We start from the raw sequence: 24,519 nt of genomic DNA, 5'->3' as shown, positions 1-24,519 counted from the left end.
TGATAAACATTTGTATTGTTTTCCGTTTTTCACTATGCACAACCCTGAGCAAGTATGGATAAAACTTATGAATTCTTATGTATGTACATACTTCCTGTGGACACATTTTCATTTCTCTTGGGCCAGTAGTTACAAGTGGAATTGTAGGGTAATATGCTAAATGCATCTTCAACTTTATAAGAAACTACCCATTTTTTTTTCCAAAGTGGCTATACTATTTTGCTTTTCCTGTTAGCAATGTATGATAGATTCTGTTTGTTATGTTCTTGCTTATTCTTGGTTTTATCTGTATTTTAAATTTTAGCCATTGTTGTGAGTGCATAGTAGCATCTCATTGCAGTTTGAATGAATTTTTCTTGATGAGCTTATATTTGTGTTTACGCTAACCCAGGCGTTGGATCCCATACATGTGTCCCCAGATGGCCTCTGCTCCCCACCCACATCAGCCTTTGTGGATAACAAGCCAAATCCTTCCCAGCCCTGGTAAATCCTTTGGCTAATGGATAACTCTGGGGCTTCCAGCCCTTCTCTTAACTATACTGGGAAGTGTGTCCCAGGCAGGCACAGAGACACTGATGCCCACCAATCACACAGAACCTCTCCCTGGAGGTGAAGATGCTGAGGTCTGTCAGGACTCCACATACTTTTGCATGACTCTACTCAACTCACCTGTCTGTGAAGGCTGATGAATTTCTGAGAGTCCCCATCAGCCCAGGGAGGGAGTTGTACATCCCCCAGTGCTGTCCCATCCTGCATGCAACCTGAATGGGGTGAGAAAACACAGCAAGGCTTTGGGTAAATGGGATCCCAAACTGGACTGGGAATCAGGGAGAGTGACACTGTGCTATCCAGGACTATTGTTGCTGGGCACATCAGGCTGGGGGCCATGTCCTGCACAGGCCACACTGCTTTCTGCTTCCCATTTCTGGACTGTCCCCATCTTCCAAGTCTCTAAGTCTCTGACCATGAAACCCCCTTGCTTCATAGGCAGCACCTATGTTTGATCTGCAAGTTGTATCAAATGATGTACTGTCCTTATGGCTTGTACTTCTTTCTCATCACTCTATGCCTTCTCATCTGGGTGCTATCTATACACTGCTGAACCAAGAAGGACATAATAACAGTAACAATAAGAGCTGTGCCAAGTCACTATGCTAGGGGCTTGGCACACATAGTCCTATCTAATCTTCATTCAACTCCATAATTTATGCATTTTCTCTCCATTTTTAAAATGAAGACAACTTGTTTTCAGAGAGAGCTTCCCCAGACACTAAGAAGAGGGGACTGTATTCCAGCCCCTGTCTCTCTCCTCTCCCATTAGATGCACAACCCTGAGCAAGTTGCTTAATGGCTTTGGGATTCACTTTCCTCACCTGTTACCTCCCAGGGCTGGTATAAAGGTTACAGGAGAAAATACACATAATGTGCTTAGAATAATTCCAAGCATATGAGGATTTCTCAATAAACATTAGCTGTAGAGTCTTGCTTAAAACCTCCAGGGCCTTCATGGTGCAACTGGAATAGAGTCTTTCTCTCCTCTCTGTGGCCTATAGGTCTGTGCCTGGCCTGGCTCTACTCATCATTCAGCCTCAGCTCACCTGTCCCCTCCTTAGGCAGGTCCTTCCTGGGGATCAGAATAACACAGCGTCCTTTGTGTCACGCTTGAACCATTTTCCTACCTTCTTAGCCTCAAACAGTATTTCAATTATTTATCTATATATTTTCCATCCCCTTCTCCCACTTCTGCACAGACTAGAAACACATTCAGGGCAACCTGTTCTAGGAGACCCAACTAAGTTCCCAGTGCCTGAAAATGGTTCCTTCATGAATTAGGTGCTCAGTAACCCCTTGTTGCTTTGACTTTCTTGAGGACACCTGATCTTTGGCATGTGCACCACTTCTGCCACTAAGCCGCTCCCTAATTCTACATGGAGCCCTATCTTCCTTTCCAAGGCAGAGTGGGAATACTGCCTCCAGCAACGCCTCACGCCAGGCTGGCTGGTCCCCCCTCTCTTGGCTTCAACTATCCCTGGTCCTCTTATTCTTTTCTTGGGCCTCACCACCATGCCGTGGGAACTGGCCTCTGCATTTTTGTCTATTCTAATCTCTGATGCACATGAATATCTGAGAACCTGAGCATGGCCAAGGCCACCAAGTTTCATGGGATCAGACTCACTGGGCACAGGCCTGGGAATGGGCATGTTCTATAAGTTCCACATGTATTTTGGCTGCAAATCACCAAACAAGAGCTGAGTGCCTGGGGTCTAGGCTGGATGGCCTCACCTATATCCCCTAGGCCTCCACCTGGCCTAGCTAAGGTATATGACCACATGTGCTGTTTGGAGGGAGAAGGACACTGAGGAAGGAGCTCTGGGGCCTTGGCTGTGTGCTGGAAACACCCTCTGTCTGGGTGGAGAGTTGCCCATGCCCTGCTCCAGGCTCTGACCACATACCCCCTCTACAAGTCCCCCTAACATTTACGGTGGAAGCTCCTGAGGTACACACAGCGTCAGAGGACCTGCTTGCTGGCCCACAGATGATATGGGCCCAGCAATCATTGAAAAGGTATGGTTCACCCTGCGGTGGGGTCTGAAGAAAAAGGAGGAGCCACCAGGGTGCCCGTATAATGGCCCTTGCATGCCACCCAGCACCGAAAGACATAGAATCTGTCTCACTTATGGAGGCTGAGTTAACCCATTTGTGGGACATAGAAGAAAATGGGGCCAGAGATGGTCAGGGGCTTGCCCAAGGTCACACAGCAGGGCTGTCCCTCAGACCTGGCTATTAGCAAGAACGGCTGCTTCCTGGCCACCCCTAGCTGCAGACAGTGGCCTGTTGAAGGTCACGGGGATGAGGGAACTGTGGCTCAGAGCAGTTCTGGCAGCTGGCCCAGCATCTTTCCTTAGCTCCCCTCTTTCACTGGTGCTGCCACCCAGTGGAAGTCTCGCACCAAATGCAAGGGTCCAGTGAGGTGTCCGTCAGAGACAGTGACAAAGTTAGTCTCGAACTGCAGAACAGAGAGAGAGCCCACACTGGCCTCAGGCAGGCCTCCACTCACCCAACTCTACTGCATTGCAGTTGGTCAGGAACTCGGGAAGGCAGAAGAACTCCGGGGTCAGCTCCCTGACGTCACTCATGTTCTCTCTGGAGGCCGACTCCCATGCACTCTTCACACTGTGGAACATTCTGTCTGCCACATCGAAGCTTCCGCCCTGAGAGGAAGAGGAGCCGACATGGTCAGTCACACATGGTGAGAACTTGAGCTGTGCAGGCAGCGCTTGTGTGGCCTCCCCTTGTCTGTTCTGTCACTGAGACACAGGTTCTGCCATGAGACATCAGGACTCTTCATTCATTCCCACACATTCATTCATCAACCCATGCATGCAGGGGGTGGCTTCTTCATGCCATCTATTCACTCAAATGTTCTCTGGAAACTTGCACAGGGAACTTCCACAGAGAATGCATAAAGAGTAACTGTAGTAAAGGGACCATATCAGAGAGGAAACCCACAGGCATTTGTCTGACCATTGCCTGTGTTTGCTGAGCATCAGCTCTAAGTCAGGCACGAAGAATCACCTCCGGGGCGAGAGTGGCTCAGACATTTGACGTGGGGATCAGGAGAAGTTTCCCGGAGAAGTGGAGCCCTGGACAACCTGCCAGCCTGGTGACGCGAAAGGTGGCCGAGTGTTCCAAGTGGAGGGCAAGGAACAGGGGTGAAGGCAGGCAGGTCAGCTGAGGGACTTAGCACAGTGACATGTACCATAGCAGCCTTGAGAAGAGAGGGCAGGTGTGAGGGTGGAAAGTTGGAGGCACGCCAGCTTTCAAGGGATGGGACACTAGGGTTTAAAGACAAAATGTCTGCAGCCCCATCAAAGGGCCATCTTGTTCCCAGGATCGTTTCCACAAGGGGCTTGATACAGTGCTGAGCTTGGAAACTTCTACTGGATGGACCAGGGTAAGACTTAAGGCAGACTTTTTTGATTCCCTGCTCTTCTCATTCATCAACTGGCCTTGGGGATCAGAGGAGGCAAAGAAGTCCCAGTGAAGGGGGCCGAGGGGTTCCAACAAAGAGTTTCTGAAACTAGACTTTGGGTCTACTTAAGTTTAAGGATACCCTAGGGAAACCTTCCTACCTGGCGTTCAATATTTCCTTATACCATGAAGGCTGGGCCTCTGTTCAACCAGGACTTGCCTTCCATTGACAACTTCTTCATAGTTCATGTGTGGCTCCCAGAACAGAGGAGTTGGACTCAGAAAGTCAGTCCCTTTTCTGCTCCCCTCAGCTCCTGTCACTCTCCAGTGGTCTGGGGCTTCCCGTCAGTAGACAGGGTAGGGCAAATGGCGGTTTACAGTTGTGAATATATAAAACAGAGTTTATTCTTGTATTATTACTTAATAATTATTATACTATTTTCCTCACAAACAAACATCACCCTACCTTTGCCCACCCTAGACACCCGAGTAAAGTTTGGACAGCTGCACATGGATAAAGGGTAAGGAAGGCAAGAGTCTTCCCTTTGCAAGTCCACTCTATGTCAGCATCTTACACACGTCAGAGGCTCTCTCAGTCTTCACAGCAGATGCATTAGTAAAAAAATAGTACTTTCATATTGCAGATCAGAAAACAGGTTCTTCAAAGTTTACTAAAAAGTCTGATCTGTGGTAGCACAGTGGGTAAGGCATTGACCTGGGATGCTGAGGTCCCAGGTTTGAAACCCTGAGGTCGCTGGCTGAGCAAGGAGTCACTGGCTTGGCTGGAGCCTCCCAGTCAAGGCACATATGAGAAACAATCAATGAACAACTAAAGTGTTGCAACTACGAGTTACTGATTCTCACCTCTCTCCCTGTCTCTGTCTCTGTCTCTCTCTCAAAAAAGAAATGAAAAGAAAAGAAAAAGTTTACTGATAAAGCAATGAGTGGCAGAAATCATGGAGTTGAACCCATGGTTAAAACTCCAGAAGTCATGCTTTCCCTTATTCCAGTTTGCTGGAGGCTCCTGGGCTGGGGCAAACTTGATCTGTTATATGTGGGCCAAGGGGATCCAGTATTTCTGAGAAGGGAGAACTTGCCTCACACCTGGGCACTGTGGCTGCAGGGCAACTTTTATAGTCAGGCTTGAGGATCCAGTGGGACCCATGGGTCACTCTTTGCACAGGAAGGGGAGGTCAAGATATCCAGTCACCCCTGGTGTCCCAACTACACACAGTATGTGGGCAGCTTAAAGATGTGGCTTTTCTCCAAGGTCACCTTGCTCTTGGTTGAAATGAGAGGATGGCATCCATCATCTTATTCAAATTGAAATGGAAGCAAAATGGGGGGAGGTTAAATAAATCTGCATGGAGCGAGGTGGTCATTGAAGTGTGTCGAGAGCCCGGCGCCTCTGATCTGCAGCCAGAGCCTCATGTGCGGGAGACGGGTAACTCCGCATCGCCCTATCTTCTTCTTTCAGCTTTTATGAGTGCTGATGGTAATCTCCTGAGAAACAACACAATTTGGTAATAAAAAGATTACCTGTATTAAATAGAAATAATATATACATAGGAAATATTGTTAGTGGTACAAATCTGGTTAAAGATATTACCACAAAGAAAAATGTTATTATTTCACAGCTGTCTAATGCATTTTAGCAAAAGTAATATCTTTAAAACTTAAGCCTGTATTATTTATAAAGGAAGCAATAACTGATTTTCCTATTTCCTGTATTAATAAATGCATTTGCATGCATTTGTTTCAAAGTTAATGGGTTTTCTCACTTCTGAAATATGAAAACAACACCGGTCCCGAGGACAAGAAAAAGAAGAGCTGCCTTGTTGCTTGCGTTGTAGTCTGTCGGCTGACACAAACCCTGGTGGCCACTGACAGTAAGTCCCCACCAGGACTTGACCATCAGGAAAGGAAGGAAGAAAAAACGGAAGATAAAACAGAAGGAAAAAAAGGGGAAGAGGAGTGAGGCAGAGAGGCACTCTGAAGGTTTACAAATACCTTCACAAGGAAAACCCCAAACAAGATAAAATAAAACAACAAAATTGAGTCTAGAGATTTAATGAAAACAAAGTAATCTGAGAAAATTGCTGAACCAAGATCTACTTCTATACCTATCTGCAGATACCTTCGATTATCAAGGATAATGAAACTTATGTTTATCCAACCAGACCAAAACAAAAGAATAGCAAGACTTTTCCCAGGTGACACTAAAGACAGCATATGAAGGAGGCAAGGCTGACAGTCTCTGAGGTAAAGTTAATATATAGTCTTTGGATTGTTTGTATGATTGGCTAAGACATTGTTCATATATAAAGACTCCAGAGAGATATTTTGAATATTTAAGGGCTCAGAACTAGATGACCTTCTTACATCATACACAGAATAAACTCAAAATGGATTAAAGAGTTAAATGTTAGACTCAAAACCATAAAAATCCTAGAGGGAAACATAGGCAGTAAAGTCTCAAACATTTCTCATAACTATATATTTTTTTCTGATATATCTCCTCAGGCAATGGAAACAGAAAAAAAAATGATACTACATCAAACAAAAAAGTTTTTGCACAGCAGAGGAAACCATCAACAAAATGAAAAGACACCCTACTGATGGGAGAACATATTTGCCAATGATACATCTGATAAGAGTTTAATATCCAAAATTTATGAAGGACTTAATATAATTCAACACCCAAAAAACAAACAATGCAATTAAAAAATGGGCAAAATACTTGAATAGACCTTCTCCAAAGAGGACATACAGATGGCCAACAGACAAAAGAAAAGATGCTCAACATCACTAATTGTCAGAGAAATGCAAATTAAAACCACAATGAGATACCACCTCACACCAGTCAGAATGGCGCTCATCAATAAATCAACAATATGAAAAGATGCTCATCTTCTTTAGCTATTAGAGAAATGCAAATCAAAACGGCAATGAGATACCACCTCACACCTGTTCGATTAGCTGTTATTAGCAAGTCAGGTAATAGCAAATGTTGGAGAGGCTGTGGAGAAAAAGGAACCCTCATACACTGTTGGTGGGAATGTAAAGTAGTACAACCATTATGGAAGAAAGTATGGTGGTTCCTCAAAAAACTGCAAATAGAACTACCTTATGACCCAGCAATCCCTCTACTGGGTATATATCCCCAAAACTCAGAAACATTGATACGTAAAGACACATGCAGCCCCATGTTTATTGCAGCATTGTTCACAGTGGCCAGGACATGGAAACAACCAAAAAGCCCATCAATAGATGACTGGATAAAGAAGATGTGGCACATATACACTATGGAATACTACTCAGCCATAAGAAATGATGACATCGGAACATTTACAGCAAAATGGTGGGATCTTGATAACATGGTAAGAAGCGAAATAAGTAAATCAGAAAAAACCAGGAACTGTTTTATTCCATACGTAGGTGGGACATAATACTGAAACAAAGAGACATTGACAAGAGTGTGGTGGTTACGGGGGGGAGGGGGGAATGGGAGAGGGATAGGGGGTGGGGAGGGGCACAAAGAAAACAAGATAGAAGGTGACAGAGGACAATCTGACTTTGGGTGGTGGGTATGCAACATAATTGAACGACAAGATAACCTGGACTTGTTATCTTTGAATATATGTATCCTGATTTATTGATGTCACCCCATTAAAAAAATAAAATTATAAAAAAAATAAAAAATAAAAAAATAAAAAAAAAATAAATCAACAAACTACAAGTGCTGGCAAGGATGTGGAGAAAAGGGAACCCTCCTGCACTGCTGGTGGGAATGCAGACTGGTGCAGCCCCTGTGGAAAACAGTATGGAGATTCTCAAAAAATTAAAAATGGAACTGCCTTTTGACCCAGTGATTCTAGTTCTGAGAATTTATTCCAAAAACCCCCAAAATACTGATATGAAAGAATATGTGCATCCTATGTTAATTGCAGCATTATTTATAATAGCTAAGATTTGGAAGCAGCCCACTGCCCATCAGAGATGAGTGGATAAATGAGCTGTGGTACATTTACTCAATGGAATACTACATGGCCATTAAAAAGAAGGAGATTTTTACTTTTGCGAAAGCATAGATGAACCTAGAGATTACTATGTTAAGTGAAATGAGCCAGTCAGAGAAAGATAAATACCATCTAATCTCACTTACATGTGTAATCAAATGAACAAAATAAACTAACAAACAAAATAGAAAGAGAGCGATAGATATAGAGAGCAGACGGACAGCTGTCAGGGGGGGGGGGTAGTGGGACTGGTGCTCAGTTCTGCTGAGATTAATCAAAACTAGAGGCAAAATAAAGATGGAAGATGTGACTGACAGAGTCTGTTGCTGAATGTTGACACAAGTTAAAACCAGAGAGAATTCCATAATTATGGTGCATCAATTAAAACAGGAAACACCCTTGACAAGAATGTTCTATAATAAATGCACTACTCTGCATGAGGACAAAGTCTGTGTGCACCTGTGTCCTTGGATAAGCATTTCAATTGTGACATTATTAAATTCCAATCTGATAAGGGTTAGAAAACTATATTGAGAAAAACATTCAATTCTTTTTTTTTTTTTTTTTTGTATTTTTCTGAAGCTGGAAACGGGGAGAGACAGTCAGACAGACTCCCGCATGCGCCTGACCGGGATCCACCCAGCACGCCCACCAGGGGCAACGCTCTGCCCACCAGGGGGCGATGCTCTGCCCCTCCGGGGCGTCGCTCTGCCACGACCAGAGCCACTCTAGCGCCTGGGGCAGAGGCCAAGGAGCCATCCCTAGCACCCGGGCCATCTTTGCTCCAATGGAGCCTTGGCTGCGGGAGGGGAAGAGAGAGATAGAGAGGAAGGAAGGGGGGGAGAAGCAATTGGGCGCTTCTCCTATGTGCCCTGGCCGGGAATCGAACCCGGGTCCCCCGCATGCCAGGCCAACGCTCTACCACTGAGCCAACCGGCCAGGGCCAAACTTTCAATTCTTAACCCACACTCACAGAAACTTCAGTACCTACATGTACTCAAGGACACAGACACACAGATATTTTTCTGATATGTGCTGGAAAGTCTGTTCCTCCTTCCAGGTGGTGCTGACCCAAATCAACCCACAGCCACATCTACATAATGGGATTGGGTGTAGGAGCAGACTGACAACCTGTTCTCATGACAGATACTTTGTCTAGTCATTTATAAATATTTCGTGTCAACAATTCACCTACAGGACCCTGTGCGTATATCAGCTCGTCTGAGCTGCTGTCCTTCATCCGTCAAAGAGGCACTGTGTGGTGGAGAGCACCAAGCCAGCGCAGGGCGGGGGGCGAGGGGGATTTCAGCACCCACCTGCAGTATGAACTTGAGAGAATGTCTTATTCTCTGTACTTGCCATGGCCTCCTCTGCAAACCTGGGTAATTGTTGTAGGTGTGATAACAAGGTGTGGGTGAGTGAGAGAGAATGTGAGTGTGAAGTGTGAGTGTGGGTGTGAGTGTGTGTATGCATAGGTGTTGTCATGTGCCTTGTGCGGTGCCAGGCACATGGGAAGAGGCGTGGAATGGGCCCCGCCCGTGTCGCTCTCCCCGCACAGCCTGGGCACTGGGGCTCAATCTCAGTGCACACAGGCAAGGCAAGCTGAGGCTCAAACAAGAGAAGGATTTAGAAGTTTGGGGGAGTAGCACACGGAGTGGTGGGGGGCGGGGAAGCGAGAAGGGCAGGGGTTGGGGCAGGGCAGGGAAGTCTAAATGCCTGTGGGACAGAAATGGGAATGGCACATGCATCCTCAGGGCAGTTTTGCAGCTGAGAGTGGGACTCAGCTTGTGGTCAGCTTCCTCCAGCGCCCTCCTCCGTAAGCCAAGAGCTATGGGTCCAACATCACATTCAGGAAGCCCATGCACCAGTTCAGCTACCTCATCAGTCTTGCTCTTGACTGAGGATGGGCTGACTCCAGAGTAACCATCAGTTTTCCCTCCTGTAGGGTACTCAACAGATAAAGCCCATGAAGGTGATTTGAAAAGCATGGTGCCTACTCTTCAGGGGGGGAGACTGGACATGTATGGAGCACTTAGAAACAGCCAAATGGTTCTCATGCCATGCCTCACTCAACCCCTACCACTCACTGAGGCTCAGATATCCAATTAGAATGTTCTAGAGCCAGGACTCTGTCCCCCATATGCCCGACTCTATTACAGGTACCTTTTCTAACAACCGTCACTGAGTCAGTGTAATAGTAATTACACCTTAACTTTCAGCACAATTGTGCCCAGACCCCAGGCTGGTGCTGTGGAGACTCCCAGATGAACAGCCTGGGCAGCCAGAGTGACCCATGGCTCTCAACTCTCTCTGCACAACCATATGTCTTACATAGTAACCAGCCCTCTTGCCTCAGGTGGTTCAGAACACTCTTCCCCACTTCTGGTAACAGCTGACTTCACATAGGCTGTGACTTAATTAACACCCCACTTTATTTCAGCTTCTTATTAAATGTAGCAGCAGCACTGCAGTGTCCTCACCAGTGCCCTGGCTGCCTCGCTGTGCCCACCCAGGCTGGGTCTGAGCTCAGGCCTGAAAGTGTCTGGTGCTCTTCATGGAGCAGACACAGAGCTCTGGGCTGTGGCTGCCTGGATGCTCCCAGACTCAGGCTCATCCAAGCAGGTGAGGTTCCTGAGAATCACAGCATCCCGGCAGACACCCCCAGCACTGGCAGACAGGAGTCTCACACCTCCAAGGGAACGGGGATAGCAGCACACAGATGACCTGTGCCTAGGTCACACGGCCTGCATATGTCACCTGCTCAGGTCGCACAGTACAGAACCCTGCTCTCTAGATTGTAAGAGTATCCTCAGAATAACTGGTTTGGGGCAGAGAAACAAATACGTACAGCAATGATAGGAGTATGCGTCAACTCTAAGTCCTACCCAAACCTCGTAAGACAGACGTGTGAAGGAATGAAGCACAAGCAGCACCCAGGAAGCAGACCAGGTCTCACTACAATTCTTAGGCTGCGTGTGACAGCCCCTTATGCCAGCCACCTCTCTCTGCACAGTGCGCAGTGGGCAGGCCACGGTGCCCAGAGGACCTCGTCCCTGCCTCTCAACAGTGCCTGAGCCCACACTGGGTGCAATACACAGGTAGACACTGTCCATGTCAAAGGCATATCCACGGCTAAGTTACCTTGTATGGAAATCACTCTGGCTCATTCTAACAGGCAAGAGGCAGAGTTTGCTTCATGAAGAACGGGAAAGCATGCAATTTTATATTGCTGACACTGTGGGACTCCTGGCTCTAGAACTACGAGACATTCTGCTTTCCCACTATCCAGATCAGCAAAGAAGACCTCAGTGCCTGGATTCTGCACCCTCTCTGCCTTCCTCACTCTCCCCCACTCCATCATCCATTCTGGGACTGGAAGTCTCAGGCTATTGAGAACATAGAGGCTCCTTTCCTTATCACTACACAAAAGTGAGATAAAGGTCTCCTGAAAAGAAATGGACCTGCCCCTTAGGAGGCAGAGAGAGACCAAGGGAAGATTCTGAGTTCGGAAAGACGCCAGAACATTTCCAAGGAGGTCTGTGAAGACCCTGGGACTCTCAAAGGAGAGCCAGGCATGTTTCCCCCACATGTCGCCTTCGTACCCATTCCCTTGAGAGCTAAAAATCATCTTTCATTCTAAGGGGGGAAAAAAGCAGGAGGTGGTTTGTTTTTCTGCTAGTTCCAAAGGCTTGGACCAGTTGTGATCCACTAGGAAAGCTAGTTAAAAATAGGTGAAAGCAATTCAGAAACGGAGAGCCCAATGTGACTCAGAGGGGTCCATATGTTACAGGTCATTTTAAACCCCGGAAAAAACCAGAATCACCTCAGACTTCAATGAGAGAGACAAAGACTCAAGCTAATGGCTGCAGCAGTGCCACCTAAAAGCATATAATATTGGCTCTGACAATCTTATACTGGTTTATACATCTCAAACCAGTTTGGTCACCAATGGACCAAACTGGCCAAAGTAAGCTCAAACCACCTGTGGCTAGCTTCTAAGTGGCCTCAACTCAACACCCTTCTGAATTTGCAGCACACCTGTTTCTTCTGGCTCATGCCATCTTGGAATGTTCAACACAGTCCAGGCTGTATTGAATGAACTTCAGCCAGAGGGCCCAGCCCAAACAAGTTCAGGCCTGCTCAGATTAGGCCTGTCCTGATCCCATACAGGAGAGAGGAAAGAAACTAATAATAGTTGATTGCTATGTACTATCCAGCCCAGAGCTAGTGACTTTACCCACAATGTCATTTAATCTCTATAGCCCCATGAGATGTGCATAATTGAACCCCATTTCCTGAGGAAAAACAATTTGCAGAAGGTTTTGTATCTAGTAAGTGGCGGAGCTGGGATGCAAGTCTCGTGGCTGAGGCTGTTCCCATCTCACTTTGCCCTATCTTCACGCAAAAGGCCCTGAGGAACAGATAGAAATGGGCTCTAATGAACAGACCACAGGGCAAGGGGAAAACATAAGGCTCCAGAACTCCCTAAATGGAAAACCATAACAATGCATCACCCTCGTCCTCCACCGTGATGGCTGCTTGTGGATTAGTGAGCTGCTGCTGGACATGATTCCTGGCACAGGGTCCAGCTCTGGGACTGGATGTGCTCCAAACCAAACTTACTTAAAATGCTGGTTGCCCGAGAAAGGCTCAGGGGAAGCACACTTATTATTTTTGAGTGAATTTTCAGGGAGAGGGGTCATACAACGTCTAGACAAGCTATGCAGTCAAGGAGAGAGAAGACTGTGTCAAGACACAGAACACAGAAGGGCTTTGGCCCATTGAAGAAAGCATGATATTGCCTACTCATTCCTGCCAAGAGGAGGTGGCTTTAGTAATGATCCAGGGTGCTGACCCAGGAATGGGCCTGCATGCTGACCTTGACATACTCAGAGTGACCTAGCTGGTGAGGTAGACCGAGGAAACACAAACCCTGGGACACCTGTGCTTTTCCTTTGGTGAAGCTTTGCTGCTAGACCACATCCTTGTATGCTCTGTGGTCTGTTACCCACTGTGGTGTGTGTTCCTCTCCTTAGGACCCTCGAAAAGTCTAAGTCAGGTCGGGTCCTAAAATTGGCTGTGTGCTGTGGTTGCTATAGAGTTGGCCAAGCCTGCTTGTTCCACCTGGGCAATGCAATGGCTATCCCCAGCCAGACGCGGTGGGGTTACAGGGGCAACCTGAGAAGCAGGATCCCAGTGATGAGGTTAGAGGGCGAGAGTGAAAACAAACAAACAACAACAACAACAAAACTTCTCCGCTGCTCACGAGGGACGCTGTCCCAACAATCCCACATGCCTTGGACACTGCTGTCTGCTCAGTTCAGACTTGCTCACTTTCAGCTTGTGTGAGATGGCCAGGTAAAACACAGGGGCCATACCACCCTTGAATTTCAGCTAAACAACAGTATTTTTCAGTATAAGTCATTGTTTATCTGAAATTCAAATTTATCTGGGCATCCTGTAGTTTTATTTGTAGAATATTGCAACCCTGAGCTAGCATGTTGGTCTGTTAGTTGATGGGTGAGCAAATCAGTTTATTCTCTGGTTTAGCTGCTCATTTTAGTATTTAAATATTTTGTTTTTCCTTTTTAAGCCTTTCAGTGTGTGCTTAGGATAGCTTTATGCATTTTGATTTTGTCACGAGTGAAACACTTTGTTTATTCTTATCATCTCAGAGCACCTGTTTTTAAGGAAGTCTTCAAGCTTCCTGCTTCTCATTTTCTACTAAAAGTTGTTTATGTTAAATGCCCCTGCCACCCCCATATCTCTCATTCCTTGTATTTCAGAGTCTTTTTGAAAGACTGTTGGGCAGATGTGCAGGTGTACCTGATACACAGCAGCCCACCTCCGTCAGACAGCCTGGACACTGAACTAGTCAAGTGGGAATCACAGGCTGGTGCCTGGACTCCCAGCAGGGAGGGTGCCTGCCCCACATAAACCCATCTCTCAGCCTGTGAGGCATGGCTGTGTGTGCGTGCGTGTGGAGAGGAGCAGGGGGGCTCACCTGCAGAGAACAGAAGGCCTGGGTAAAGGGCGGCATCCGGACTAGGTAGGAGGCAACGATGATGGCGGAAGAGTAGTGTGTACAGTAGTGGCACTGGACGGTCATGTCTCCTGCAATGAAAGGACATGCCTGGGGAGGCTTTCCCACCTGTGCCAGGGCAGGCTGAAGACACACAGATGATACAGTGCTCAAGAACACGCAGGGGACATGAGTCCTGCTCAGAGAGACCCTGCAGGCCAACAGAGCTTCCATGTCCTGCTCGCTTCTGGTGAAAAGCGCAGGCAAGATCCTCAGCGGCACCACGTCCCCGACTCCAACGCATGATAGAAACATTTCTTTCTAAAATGCTTTTATTAAAGTTTAAAAGACTGACATTCTATTTTAAGGTTTTTGGGTTTTTTTTGTATTTTTCTGAAGTTGGAAATGGGGAGGCAGTCAGACAGACTCCCGCATGCGCCCGACCGGGATCCACCCGGCATGCCTACCAGGGGGGATGCTCTGCCCATCTGGGGTGTTGCTCTGTTGTGACCAGAGCCATTCTAGCACCTGAGGCAGAAGCCACAGAGCCATCCTCAGCACCAGGGCCATGTTTGCTCCAATGGAGTCTTGGCTGCGGGAGGGGAAGAGAGAGACAGAGAGGAAGGAGAGGGGGAGGGGTGGAGAAGCAGATGGGCTTCTCCTGTGTGCCCTGGCCAGGAATCGAACCCGGGACTCCTGCATGCCAGGCCGATGCTCTACCACTGAGCAAACCGGCCAGGGCCAGACTGACATTCTATTTTAAAATAGACCTGGAGAAAAACTTTCAGGCCATTAGAGCACAGGTGGCACATGGATAGGTAAAATCTATGAAGGTGATGGGCAGATGAGCAAAGTCTGGGCTCTGGCATTTAAAGGTTATAATCTCCAATGAGTTGTTTGACCTCTCTGAGTTTCAATGTCCTTTTTGTAATAGACTCTGTTTGTTTGAATGCAGGTTGGCCAGTGCCCAGTGCACTGACCACGCCAAACAAATGTTACCTTCCTCTGCCTTCCCTCCCCTAAGTGTGGAGGCGTGAGCTCCTAGCACGCACAGCAGTTCTTGGTCTGGGCTGCACCTCACCACAGACTTGATTACATCAGATTTCTACAGCCTGACCAGGCGGTGGCACAGTGGATAGAGTGTCAGACTGGGATGCCGAGGACCCAGGTTCAAAACCCCAAGGTTACTACGTTAAGCATGGGCTCATCTGGTTCGAGCAAAAGCTCACCAGCTTGGACCCAAGGTCACTGGCTTGAGTGAAGGGTTTCTCAGTTTCCTGAAGGCCCGTGGTCAAGGCACATATGAGAAAGCAATCAATGAACAACTAAGGTGTTGCAACGAAAAACTAATGATTGATGCTTCTCATTTCTCTCTGTTCCTGTCTGTTTGTCTCTATCTCTCTCTCTCTCTGTAAAAAAAAAAAAAAAAAAAAAAAAAAAGAATTTCTACAGATGGGGCCTGGCCATCAGTATCTTTTTAAAGCTCTCCCAGTGATTCTTACATGCAGACAAGGTGTCAACCTCTGGATTAAAGAGTTCTCTGTTCAGGTGTAATTATTTGTAGGCTAGGTAATGGCCTAAATAGTTATCCATGATCATTTCCAGGCATTCAGATGAAGAGTGTTGCTGAAAATAATCAAGCTGGGATCTACTCACCTTCAGTCTTCTCTACTTCTTTAAACCTCTGGATAAATTTCAGCTTTCTTTCCTTGGTCTGGGCACCCATGGGCTTTGAAAAATCTCGAAATGTCTTGGGATTTGTCAAGTTCAACATCTAAAAGGCAGATGTGCAGGTGGAGTTAACCCCCCTAGACCCTGTGTGCCCCAGTGAGACTCTGGGAGCCACGCTCTTCAGTTTTATGGTTCTCTTTATTGGTTTAGTGTCGTTTGGTCTGACCCCCTCCGGTGATTAGCAGGCGTGCTGGGGTTTTATGGCCCTGGAGCCAGTGATCCACAAAGACTTAATTGGAGGGAGATGGGAAATGAGAGGAGGGAAGATTGAGTTCACAGTGAACCTGTTCCAGGTTGACCCACATCACACACCACCACCAGTCACTGACAAGATCACTTCTGGAAGAATTCCTGTTGTCTGTGAGGCACCTGACACAGCCCTCCCGGAGCAGAATGCTGCCATAGTTCAAGGTTTTTGTTTAGAATTAACTGATTTTCGAGGAAGTAAGAAGTCCTCTGTCTGGGGAAGAAAGTGGAAGGACAGCCTCATTTCTCTGGGGGCCCCCACCTTCTGGGGAATGCAGGCATGGAACATCGCCCCTTCCCCTGCCCTGAAGAATACACGTCAGTGGTGACCCAAAGAGTTTTCAGGGCCCCTGTCTTCAATGTTTTACTGTATTTCCCCATGTATAGGATGATTTTTTTTCCGAAAAATTTGGGGTCTAAAAACTGGGTGCATATTATACAGTGGTTGTAGATTTTTTTTACTTGCATTTCCCGCTTTTTCATGTGGAGGAGGAGTTGTATTAATTTTATGATGAATAAAACTTGAGTTCACTAACTTTATGTAATACATATTTTTTTTAAATTTTGGGACCCAAAATTAGGGTGCGTCTTATACATGGGAACGCCTTATACCTGGGGAAATGTGGTGTTTAGCAGAGATGCTCTGTGTGTTGGTGTGCTCCCTGGGTGTCACGTCTATATGGAAGGAGGAGCTTACACCCCACTTTCTTTTCACTGGCAATTCCCCAGGGAGGGAAGGTCTGTTGTCACCTCACACGGGTAGAGACACTAAGTGGGGGAATGGGAAGCCGGCTTTTCTAAGATCTCCGAGTGCTACTACAAGGGGAGACCCACACTCAGCCATGGCCGGCACTGCTGGGCAGAATAGGGCTTCCTTTCTACCAGATCTCCTATTTCTCCAAATGATATGGGAAGTCCAGATTTTGGGGAGAGATCTCTCAGTTTTTAAATGCCAGCAGGCAAGCAAACTTTGAGGCAAAACAAAAGGAGCTGGTAGAGCAGCACTTTGTAAAATGTAGGTTAAGGCTGCAGTTCACAAGTTTCATTTTGAATTATTTCAGCCCCATATGATCATTAGGACAACAAGAGCACCATGTGGCTGGTGAGAAAATTGTTGTGCGTTGAATGTCATAAGTGGGAGCAGGGGGTTATAAAAAACTGAGTCCCACCTCTTCCAAATTCTGAGGGTCAGCTATCCTAGCAGTCTGAGGAAGGACTGGCTGGGGCTGGTCTAACCCAGGACCCAGACACCTTCTGCCCTTTATACACATAGCTCTTGACACCAGAGCTAGGTGGTGGGGACCCTGCTTCATAGCCTGCTCTTCCCCGCATGTCATCACTTTGGTCCACTGTGTCAATGTTCCTCATTTTCCCTTCCTGCCTGCTGAGGTCCAGGAACAAAAGCCAAAACGCTGAGTGCTCTGGTCCTGCCATTAGCCTCTCCTTCACTACATCACTACAGACACGGGTGAAGTACACAGACCGCCATCTCACACTGAAGGAGGACAATAGGGGAGGAGTTTGTTCTTTCTGTGTTTCTGTATTTCCCTCTCTTGCTCTTTCCTTTCCTCCCTCAACACCACCATCCCAACACACACATACACATTGATTCTATGAACAGTTTCCATATTTCCAAGGCCCACTTCACTTGAAGGACCAGTGTTGGTCCCTGGCATTATCTTAGCCAATGGGTGTCATTTGCCTTCAACACAGGAAACCCTCAGGGGTGCATGGTAGCAACGGTCCTAGCCATGTTTATCTCATGGGTAGGGTCATCATTCCACAGGTAGGGCTGGGCAGGAACTAGGTAGCTGGATTCAGAGGCCTTCTCCAGAGCGAGGGGCCAAAACGGAGCAGCCTTGGGCCTAAGTAGACTAAATCTTATAGCAGAGGCTCTGTGTGCTGATTAAGGGAGCTTTGGTTGTCAGGGTCAGCAAGCCTCAGGACACCTGCAAGGTGTCCATGTGAACATCATACCTGGGAGCTGTAGTCAGCCAGGACCCAAGGAAACACTGGATACTGCATGTAGTCATTGTAGGTCCTCCCGGCCAGGGTGTTGAGGTACATGAGATACTCGAAATTGCTGATGTCCCCTTTCTACCAGAAAAGACAAAGAAGGGCTAAAGCAAACACAGTTAGCATTTTCCTGAGGGCCATATGGGTCTAACTGTCAGCCCTCTGCAGGAAAACCCTCCCTGTGCAGGTGAGAACAGGTGGCATGCACCTCCGTTGTCCCCTGTGCACCTGCTGCATTAGCCAAGCCAACTCTGGGAGCCACACCCATTCCAACATGAGCTGAAGCAAATAGAGTCTGGAGGCAGAGCCAGCCAGGAAGACGAGTACAGCTCAGCAGCCCACAGTCAAGGATAAAGCATTCTTTTGTGTTAACTGCTGGCTGTGATATTCAAAGGGTGGTTAAAGTAATAGCACAAATGCTGTGTGGATATACTTATTGCTGACCTCATTATGATTTAAAAAACATGCCGAGGGGACTCTGTAGTCACAAGAAAGAGGCCCTCACCAGTGAGCTTGTTGATCTGTCCTCCTCTGGGACTTTAGGAACTCTCTTTTCCCTGTCCTTTGAGATAACACTCTAAGGGCCCTAAGATGTACAGTTGTAGAAGAAGACAGAGACTGCATTTGGGAAAAGTTCACCAAGACCAACTGGTAAATGAACAGCCCATGATAGTCCCATATCATCTCTGATATGGGAGCTGCATGCAGTGGTCTCTCCTTTCCTTGGCCCACCCCTGAGGGGCAAAAGTTACTATCTTGTTGCCACATGATCTCTAGGATCCCTCTTGGGTCCCTTCCTTTCACTGAGAACCCTAGGCTCAGGTCAGCCCACTGAGGCTGAGAGTCATGTGGGTCTTCCCTAAACAAGAAGTGAATGCTGTATCTTCCTGAGTTATATCCACTTATGCACATGTATGCACCTCCATGGAGAGCATGTGTGTACACTCAGGGCATGTGTGTGTGCACACACACAGACACACATGTACACACTCCCTAGCTTCAACTTCAAGAATGAAGAATCACCTTTGGTCACTGAGACCTTTTCAGGAAATTATTTGGAACAGCTTGGTAAATTAAAAAAACAAGATCCCTCTTGAGCCATTCATATATTTCCTCCATCACCAGGGCCTGAACTCTTTCCTGATTTGCATTCCCAGAGGGCCTCTTCCAGTCCAGAGTCCTCTGAGGGGTCACTGTACCTGCCACTTCTGCAGCATGGTCCTGTTGGAGCCGGGGTATCTCCTGTGGGACAGAAAACAATGGTGGTGACCAAATATCTCAAGGCATGAGTTGGGGGAAAAGCTGAGACCTTCTGGGCTTTGTGGGCCAGTACGTCCAGGAAAGCCATTGACTTCAAGGGCACATAGCTATTCTCCCATCCCAAGCAGCGCGATTATTATCCAAGGTCATCTTGCCCCCATCCCACCCTATGGTTAGGGTTCTTGCAGTCACTGTCATACTTACGTGGCACATAAGCTACAATATGCTACTACCTTAAGTGTGGCCCAGGTGGGTCCTGGGGATGTGCAGGAGTGAGCTCAGGGCCTCACACCCCCTGTGGTTTCCCACAGACATGTCTCTCTTCTTTAGCCCTTGTAAATAAATATATATACCGTATTTTTCACTCCATAAGATGCACCCCCCCCAAAAAAAAAAGTTGAGGGAAAAATGCCCTTATGGAGTGAAAAATAGGGTATTTTATTAAATATTTTAATGTACCATTTGGTTCAGAATATTTTTTTTTCTCCTTAAAAACCTAGGTGTGTCTTATGGTCAGGTACATCTTATGGAACAAAAAATATGGTAAAACAAGTCAATATAATATATTCTTTTTTTTCTTCTTTTCTAAGTGAAAGGAGGGGAGATAGAGAGACAGACATGTGCTCTGATGGGGATCTACCCAGCAACCCCCTCTGGGGCCTATGCTCTGACCATCTGGGGTCATGCTTGCAACCAAGCTATTTTTTAGTGCTTGAGGTAGAGGCTCCATGGAACCATCCTCAGTGCCTAGGGCCAGTTTGCTTGAATCAATAGAGCCATGGCTGCAGGAGGAGAGAGAGAGAGAGAGGAAGGGCTGGAGAAGCAGATGATTGTTTCTCCTATGTGCCCTGACCAGGAATTGAACCCAAGATATCCACATACCAAGTCAACGTTCTACCACTGAGCCAACCAGCCAGGGCCAATACATTCTATGTAAATATAATATACTGAAATGTGAGTCTAATATATTTATGTGGTTAAAAATGCAAACACATAAACTATAAATATAAAACAAGAGTTCTCAAATTACCTCTCCCATTCAAAAAGCATCCACAGTTAACAGTTTCCAGAAGAATTTTCCATAGGCCTGTCTGCACACCCACAGTTTCAAAGCTGATGGTCATGGGGCTGCCCTCTCCATGCAGGCCTCCACCCTGCTTCCCAGGCCGGCAGCCTGGTCACTTCTCCAGCTGCAGGCACCCTTGTGCGGGAGGACCAGAACCGGCAGAGCCTGCTCCCTTGTGGCTTTGTCCTAACAAATTATGTCTCCGTGATTACCCTTGGACATTAATCTCTGAATGCTTTGTGTCTTCATGAGCTAAAGTTATGGCAGGGGTACCACTGAGCTGAAACATCTGAGCATTTTCAAGTTTCGAAATTGCCAACTTGTCCACTTAAAAGGCTGGATCAATGAATGTTTCTACAAATACTGTTAAGAAATACAAACTGAACCGAAGAAATGCCACCTTTGTCCAGTCTGGCAGTGAAGGTTCAGCAGTGTGCCATGAAAGTGTTGGGGAGGGCATGGGGAAGCAACCCACTCCGTGTGAAGTGCCCCCCATCAATCAGGGAGTGGTGGAGCCCAGTTCCTCGGGCTCTGGGCTGATCCTTGGTTCCTTTTCCATGTCTGTTTCTTTCCCCTCAGCCTCCTTAACAGTCTCCATTGACTCCCAAAACCAGGTCTTTGCTCAGATGTCCCACAAAACCAAACAAAACCATGTCTCTGACCACCATGTCCTCTGCTTCCATGCTGTTCAGGTACCCACGGACCCCACCTTCACATGCATTCCATGTTCCACCCACGGGGACTGGGCCAGGATCCTTCAGGTCTCTATCTTGTCCAAGCCAGACTGCCCAGGTGCCCAGCAGGGGCAGCGCCTTATCTCCCCATCACAGCAGCTGTCCCTGCACCTCCCCATTCAAGTCCTTCCTTAACAAATTTTCTACAAAACACAAAGCAACTCCCAGGCTGCAATTCACCTTCCCCCCTTCCCTATTTGGTCCATTTGTTCCCAGCAGACAACAAACAAACAGAAGCAAAACAGGGTCAAATTTTGCTTTAGTTTGCAAAGTCTCAAGTGAAGATTGAGTTCTTCTGTTCTTTCTGCAAACCTGCCTCTTACCCTGTTCTGAATGGCAGGGTATTCTGAAAGCTGATGAGGCCAGAGCCAAGGCTGGAGACAGTCGAGGGCCGCCCCTTGAACAGGATGTGTTCTGAGCCTTCCCAAGAATGTGGAACTGAGCCATAAGGATGTGGAGTTGGCATGGCAGATACCAGCTGCTCATCTTGCTACTGTATTTTAGAAGTCTGAGAGTGGAGTGGGACAAGGGGAGCAAACTGTACCTGCCAATTCCAGGACATGAGAGCTAGCCTCTGTCATTTTTCCTTCTAGAAAAGATTCTAGAATATTACCTTTTGTGACACTGCCATCAGGTGGAATGGTGTGCAGGAGATAAAGACACCACACCATCCCATTCCACATTTCATCGGCTACGAGCTTCAATCAAGCAAGACCCATCATTTGTCACCCTTAAGAAAGGGTGTCATCACCAGCAGTGCCAAGACACCCAACTCAAGGTGAGCTCTATTTAAAAAAACAAAACACCTTATTTTTAATTATGTTAATCTGAAGGTCATCACAGAACTCTTGGAATAGTCTATGTAAATTTTGTAAGTATCTGGTAACTACAGTATTTCTCTAACAGTTGATAAACTGCATTATTCAATCAATACAGTGCAGGTTTTAGGTTAAACAAGGTGCCAGAGATGGCTCTTGACTTTTCAAAGCCCTCGTACAGTCTGTGGCAGGCAGCCTGGGAAAGGACACCAGCTTCAGAGTCATTAGAACCTGGGTCCAAGTCCTGCCCCCACCATGTGACTGCTCTGAACTGCTTTTACCTCATCCTTTGAACATGGCTGATCACATTGGTCACACCTGAGTGCTTATGGGAGAGGGCAAGTGTGATTGTGGGTCTTGAAAAGACCAGCACAGGTGTGGGCACAGGGCACAGGTGTGGCCACAGTCCTGGTGAACGTGGATGCCATTCCAGGGCACGGTCAATTCTTTCCTGCTTTGAGAGGAAGAGGGGTGTGGTGCGAGAGGGAAGACTGACTTCTGCTTAAGACTTGCCTGGTTCTGACAACAGCTTTCTCTATAATCTTAGAATAACTACTGCCTGTGAATCAGATATGCTATTACATGACCTTGGGGTCCTCCCTAATCCCATGCCCATGGTATGACTCAGCATCTTGCCACTGACTCCACTCCCTTGGATTAGCACCATCGGACTCACACCTTCACTCCACCGTGAGACTGGTCCCCAGAAGGGACCAGAGGTATGGCCTAGAAACTCACTTCCTCCCAAGGCAGGGTGGCAGAGAACCCTGGAGGTCTCTTCAGAGGGTACAGTAGCCTTGACCAAGGGGTCTTTGCCAAGGGACTAATCTGGTTGGAAACTGTCCCCTCCCTGCCCATCTTTCTCCTTATCTCTGGGATTAGGGGGTTAGGGCTAGTTCTTAGGCACTGAGAAAAAACAATAAAGACATTCAAGGAGGGTCGACAGGGGAACTGGGGCTCCTGAGCTTAAAGTGGACACATTTGAAAGTCCTCTTTAAATTCTTCTGTGTGTTTTCCATTTGTGAGATAACTGTGAGGACGTGGTACAATAGGCCAGTGAGGGAAGGAGAGGGATACAGAGAGCATAGACCATAATGAGAAGAAAAGCCACTTATCTGGGCAAACTGGAAACACATATCTGAAGGTGTTTGGGCTTTGTCCCCAGACTTGGTAAGTGTCTACTGTGTCTTGCCAAACCTTTTCTCTGTGCAGGGCTCTAGGACAGGGAGCACATTTGCTGCATGATGCTGGGGAGGCCTTCTGAAGCATAATCAAAGTTTCTACAAGGAGCCAAGAGACCAGTCACCAGAACCTTTAACTTTTTTCCCCTGAGAAGCAAATTTAAGTTAGCCTAGTTTTCAGGTCTAGGATAGAGGTCAATAGAAATCCATGAGGGCACAGAAATTTTTGCAAACCAGAGATTTTCCCCTGTTGTCACAGGATATGGACCCTTTCTGTTATAACTTCTTGAGTATCTTCATTTCTCTAACATGCAAAAATCTTGCGTAGAGTTCTAGACATAATAATAATGACAATAATCGTCTAATGCATTACAGATTATAACTCTTTTGGCCTGTTGTCTAATTTTTACAAAGACCCATGCAGTAGCCATTTTCTCCATCTACAAGGAGGAAATGGACATGCTGGGTGGGGGTGTGATGTGGAGACTAGGGAGGTTTGTGAGGGCTGGCAGGGGCTCCCCCAGCGCGTGGTGCAGAGGAGGTACCTGTGCACTCCCAACGTATCAGGCTGGGCAGGCACCTGCCGGAACCAAACCTTGACCCAATGCCTGACTCTGAAGACAAGCTCTCTCCTCTGAAGGGGAAGATAAAATAAGAACAAACAAAAAGTGACAGCAACAAAAATGTTAGTTGTAGAGTTACCTGGCACACTAGTAGTTTGTGTATATTTGGAGTTAAATGAGCTTTAGGAAAGTAACCAAATTATTATTGCATACCTGTGCCATAAAATAGTGTTATACGTGCAGTAAAACTCTGGGAGGCTATAAAACATAAAGTTACCTCTATGAAATTAAAGAGTGGCTTTAATTTCTATAAGGTTTTACATATCTGTATTTTTTTTCATATCTGTATTTTAAAATGTATTTATCATCTTGTATATATTCTTTCTTAAAATATTAATTTATTTTCAATTATGTATTTTATAATTTTTATATTATTTATTTTCTAATTTAAATTATATACTTTTATGAATATTCTAATTAGAAATACATTATGCAGTAAGAGTTCAGGTAATTTAAAAATATCTACTTATCTATTTGCTAATTATTTGAAATCCATTTATTGCCTAAATTAAATGATCTATTTATTTTAATTTTGCATTAAACAAACAGCGGTGGGGGGGCACGTATATAAATGTTTTCACACATTTAAATTTTATGCATTTAAAATTTTTATTGTTAACTGTATTTCTAAATTTAAACTATTTCATTTTGCTTTCTGGAACTTTCCAAAATTTTTATTGCTTAGATTAAATCTGCATTTCAAATTACTTATTTTATTTATTTTCTAATTCTATATAGGTAGTATAATTTAAAGCATTTTATTTTTTTATTTGTATATATGTATTTTCTAATTTTATTTGCATGATAATTTTAGTACTTATCTTTTTTTAA

General features: G+C 46.2%; 1 protein-coding gene across 5 annotated transcripts in view; it reads right to left on the bottom strand.

Annotated features, from left to right (window-relative positions):
• Positions 1-24,519, bottom strand: part of WDFY4 (WDFY family member 4) — a 313,461-nt gene that overhangs the window by 26,349 nt on the left and 262,593 nt on the right. For 4 of the 5 annotated variants that reach the window (XM_066242595.1, XM_066242598.1, XM_066242597.1 and 1 more), the window contains exons 48-53: positions 19,206-19,248; positions 17,968-18,087; positions 15,670-15,787; positions 13,996-14,105; positions 3,059-3,212; positions 670-761 (exon numbers count right to left, since the gene is read on the bottom strand). In XM_066242595.1, coding sequence (XP_066098692.1) covers positions 670-761; positions 3,059-3,212; positions 13,996-14,105; positions 15,670-15,787; positions 17,968-18,087; positions 19,206-19,248 — 637 coding nt within the window. Of the gene's footprint in view, positions 1-669; positions 762-3,058; positions 3,213-13,995; positions 14,106-15,669; positions 15,788-17,967; positions 18,088-19,205; positions 19,249-24,519 lie in introns of those variants that run through there. The other variant, XR_010727052.1, reaches the window with a different exon arrangement.

This window comes from Saccopteryx bilineata, chromosome 9, assembly GCF_036850765.1.
Source record: "Saccopteryx bilineata isolate mSacBil1 chromosome 9, mSacBil1_pri_phased_curated, whole genome shotgun sequence".
NCBI lineage: Eukaryota > Metazoa > Chordata > Mammalia > Chiroptera > Emballonuridae > Saccopteryx > Saccopteryx bilineata.
Note: the sequence above shows the minus strand (reverse complement) of the source record. Positions and strands in the feature narration are given on the sequence as shown.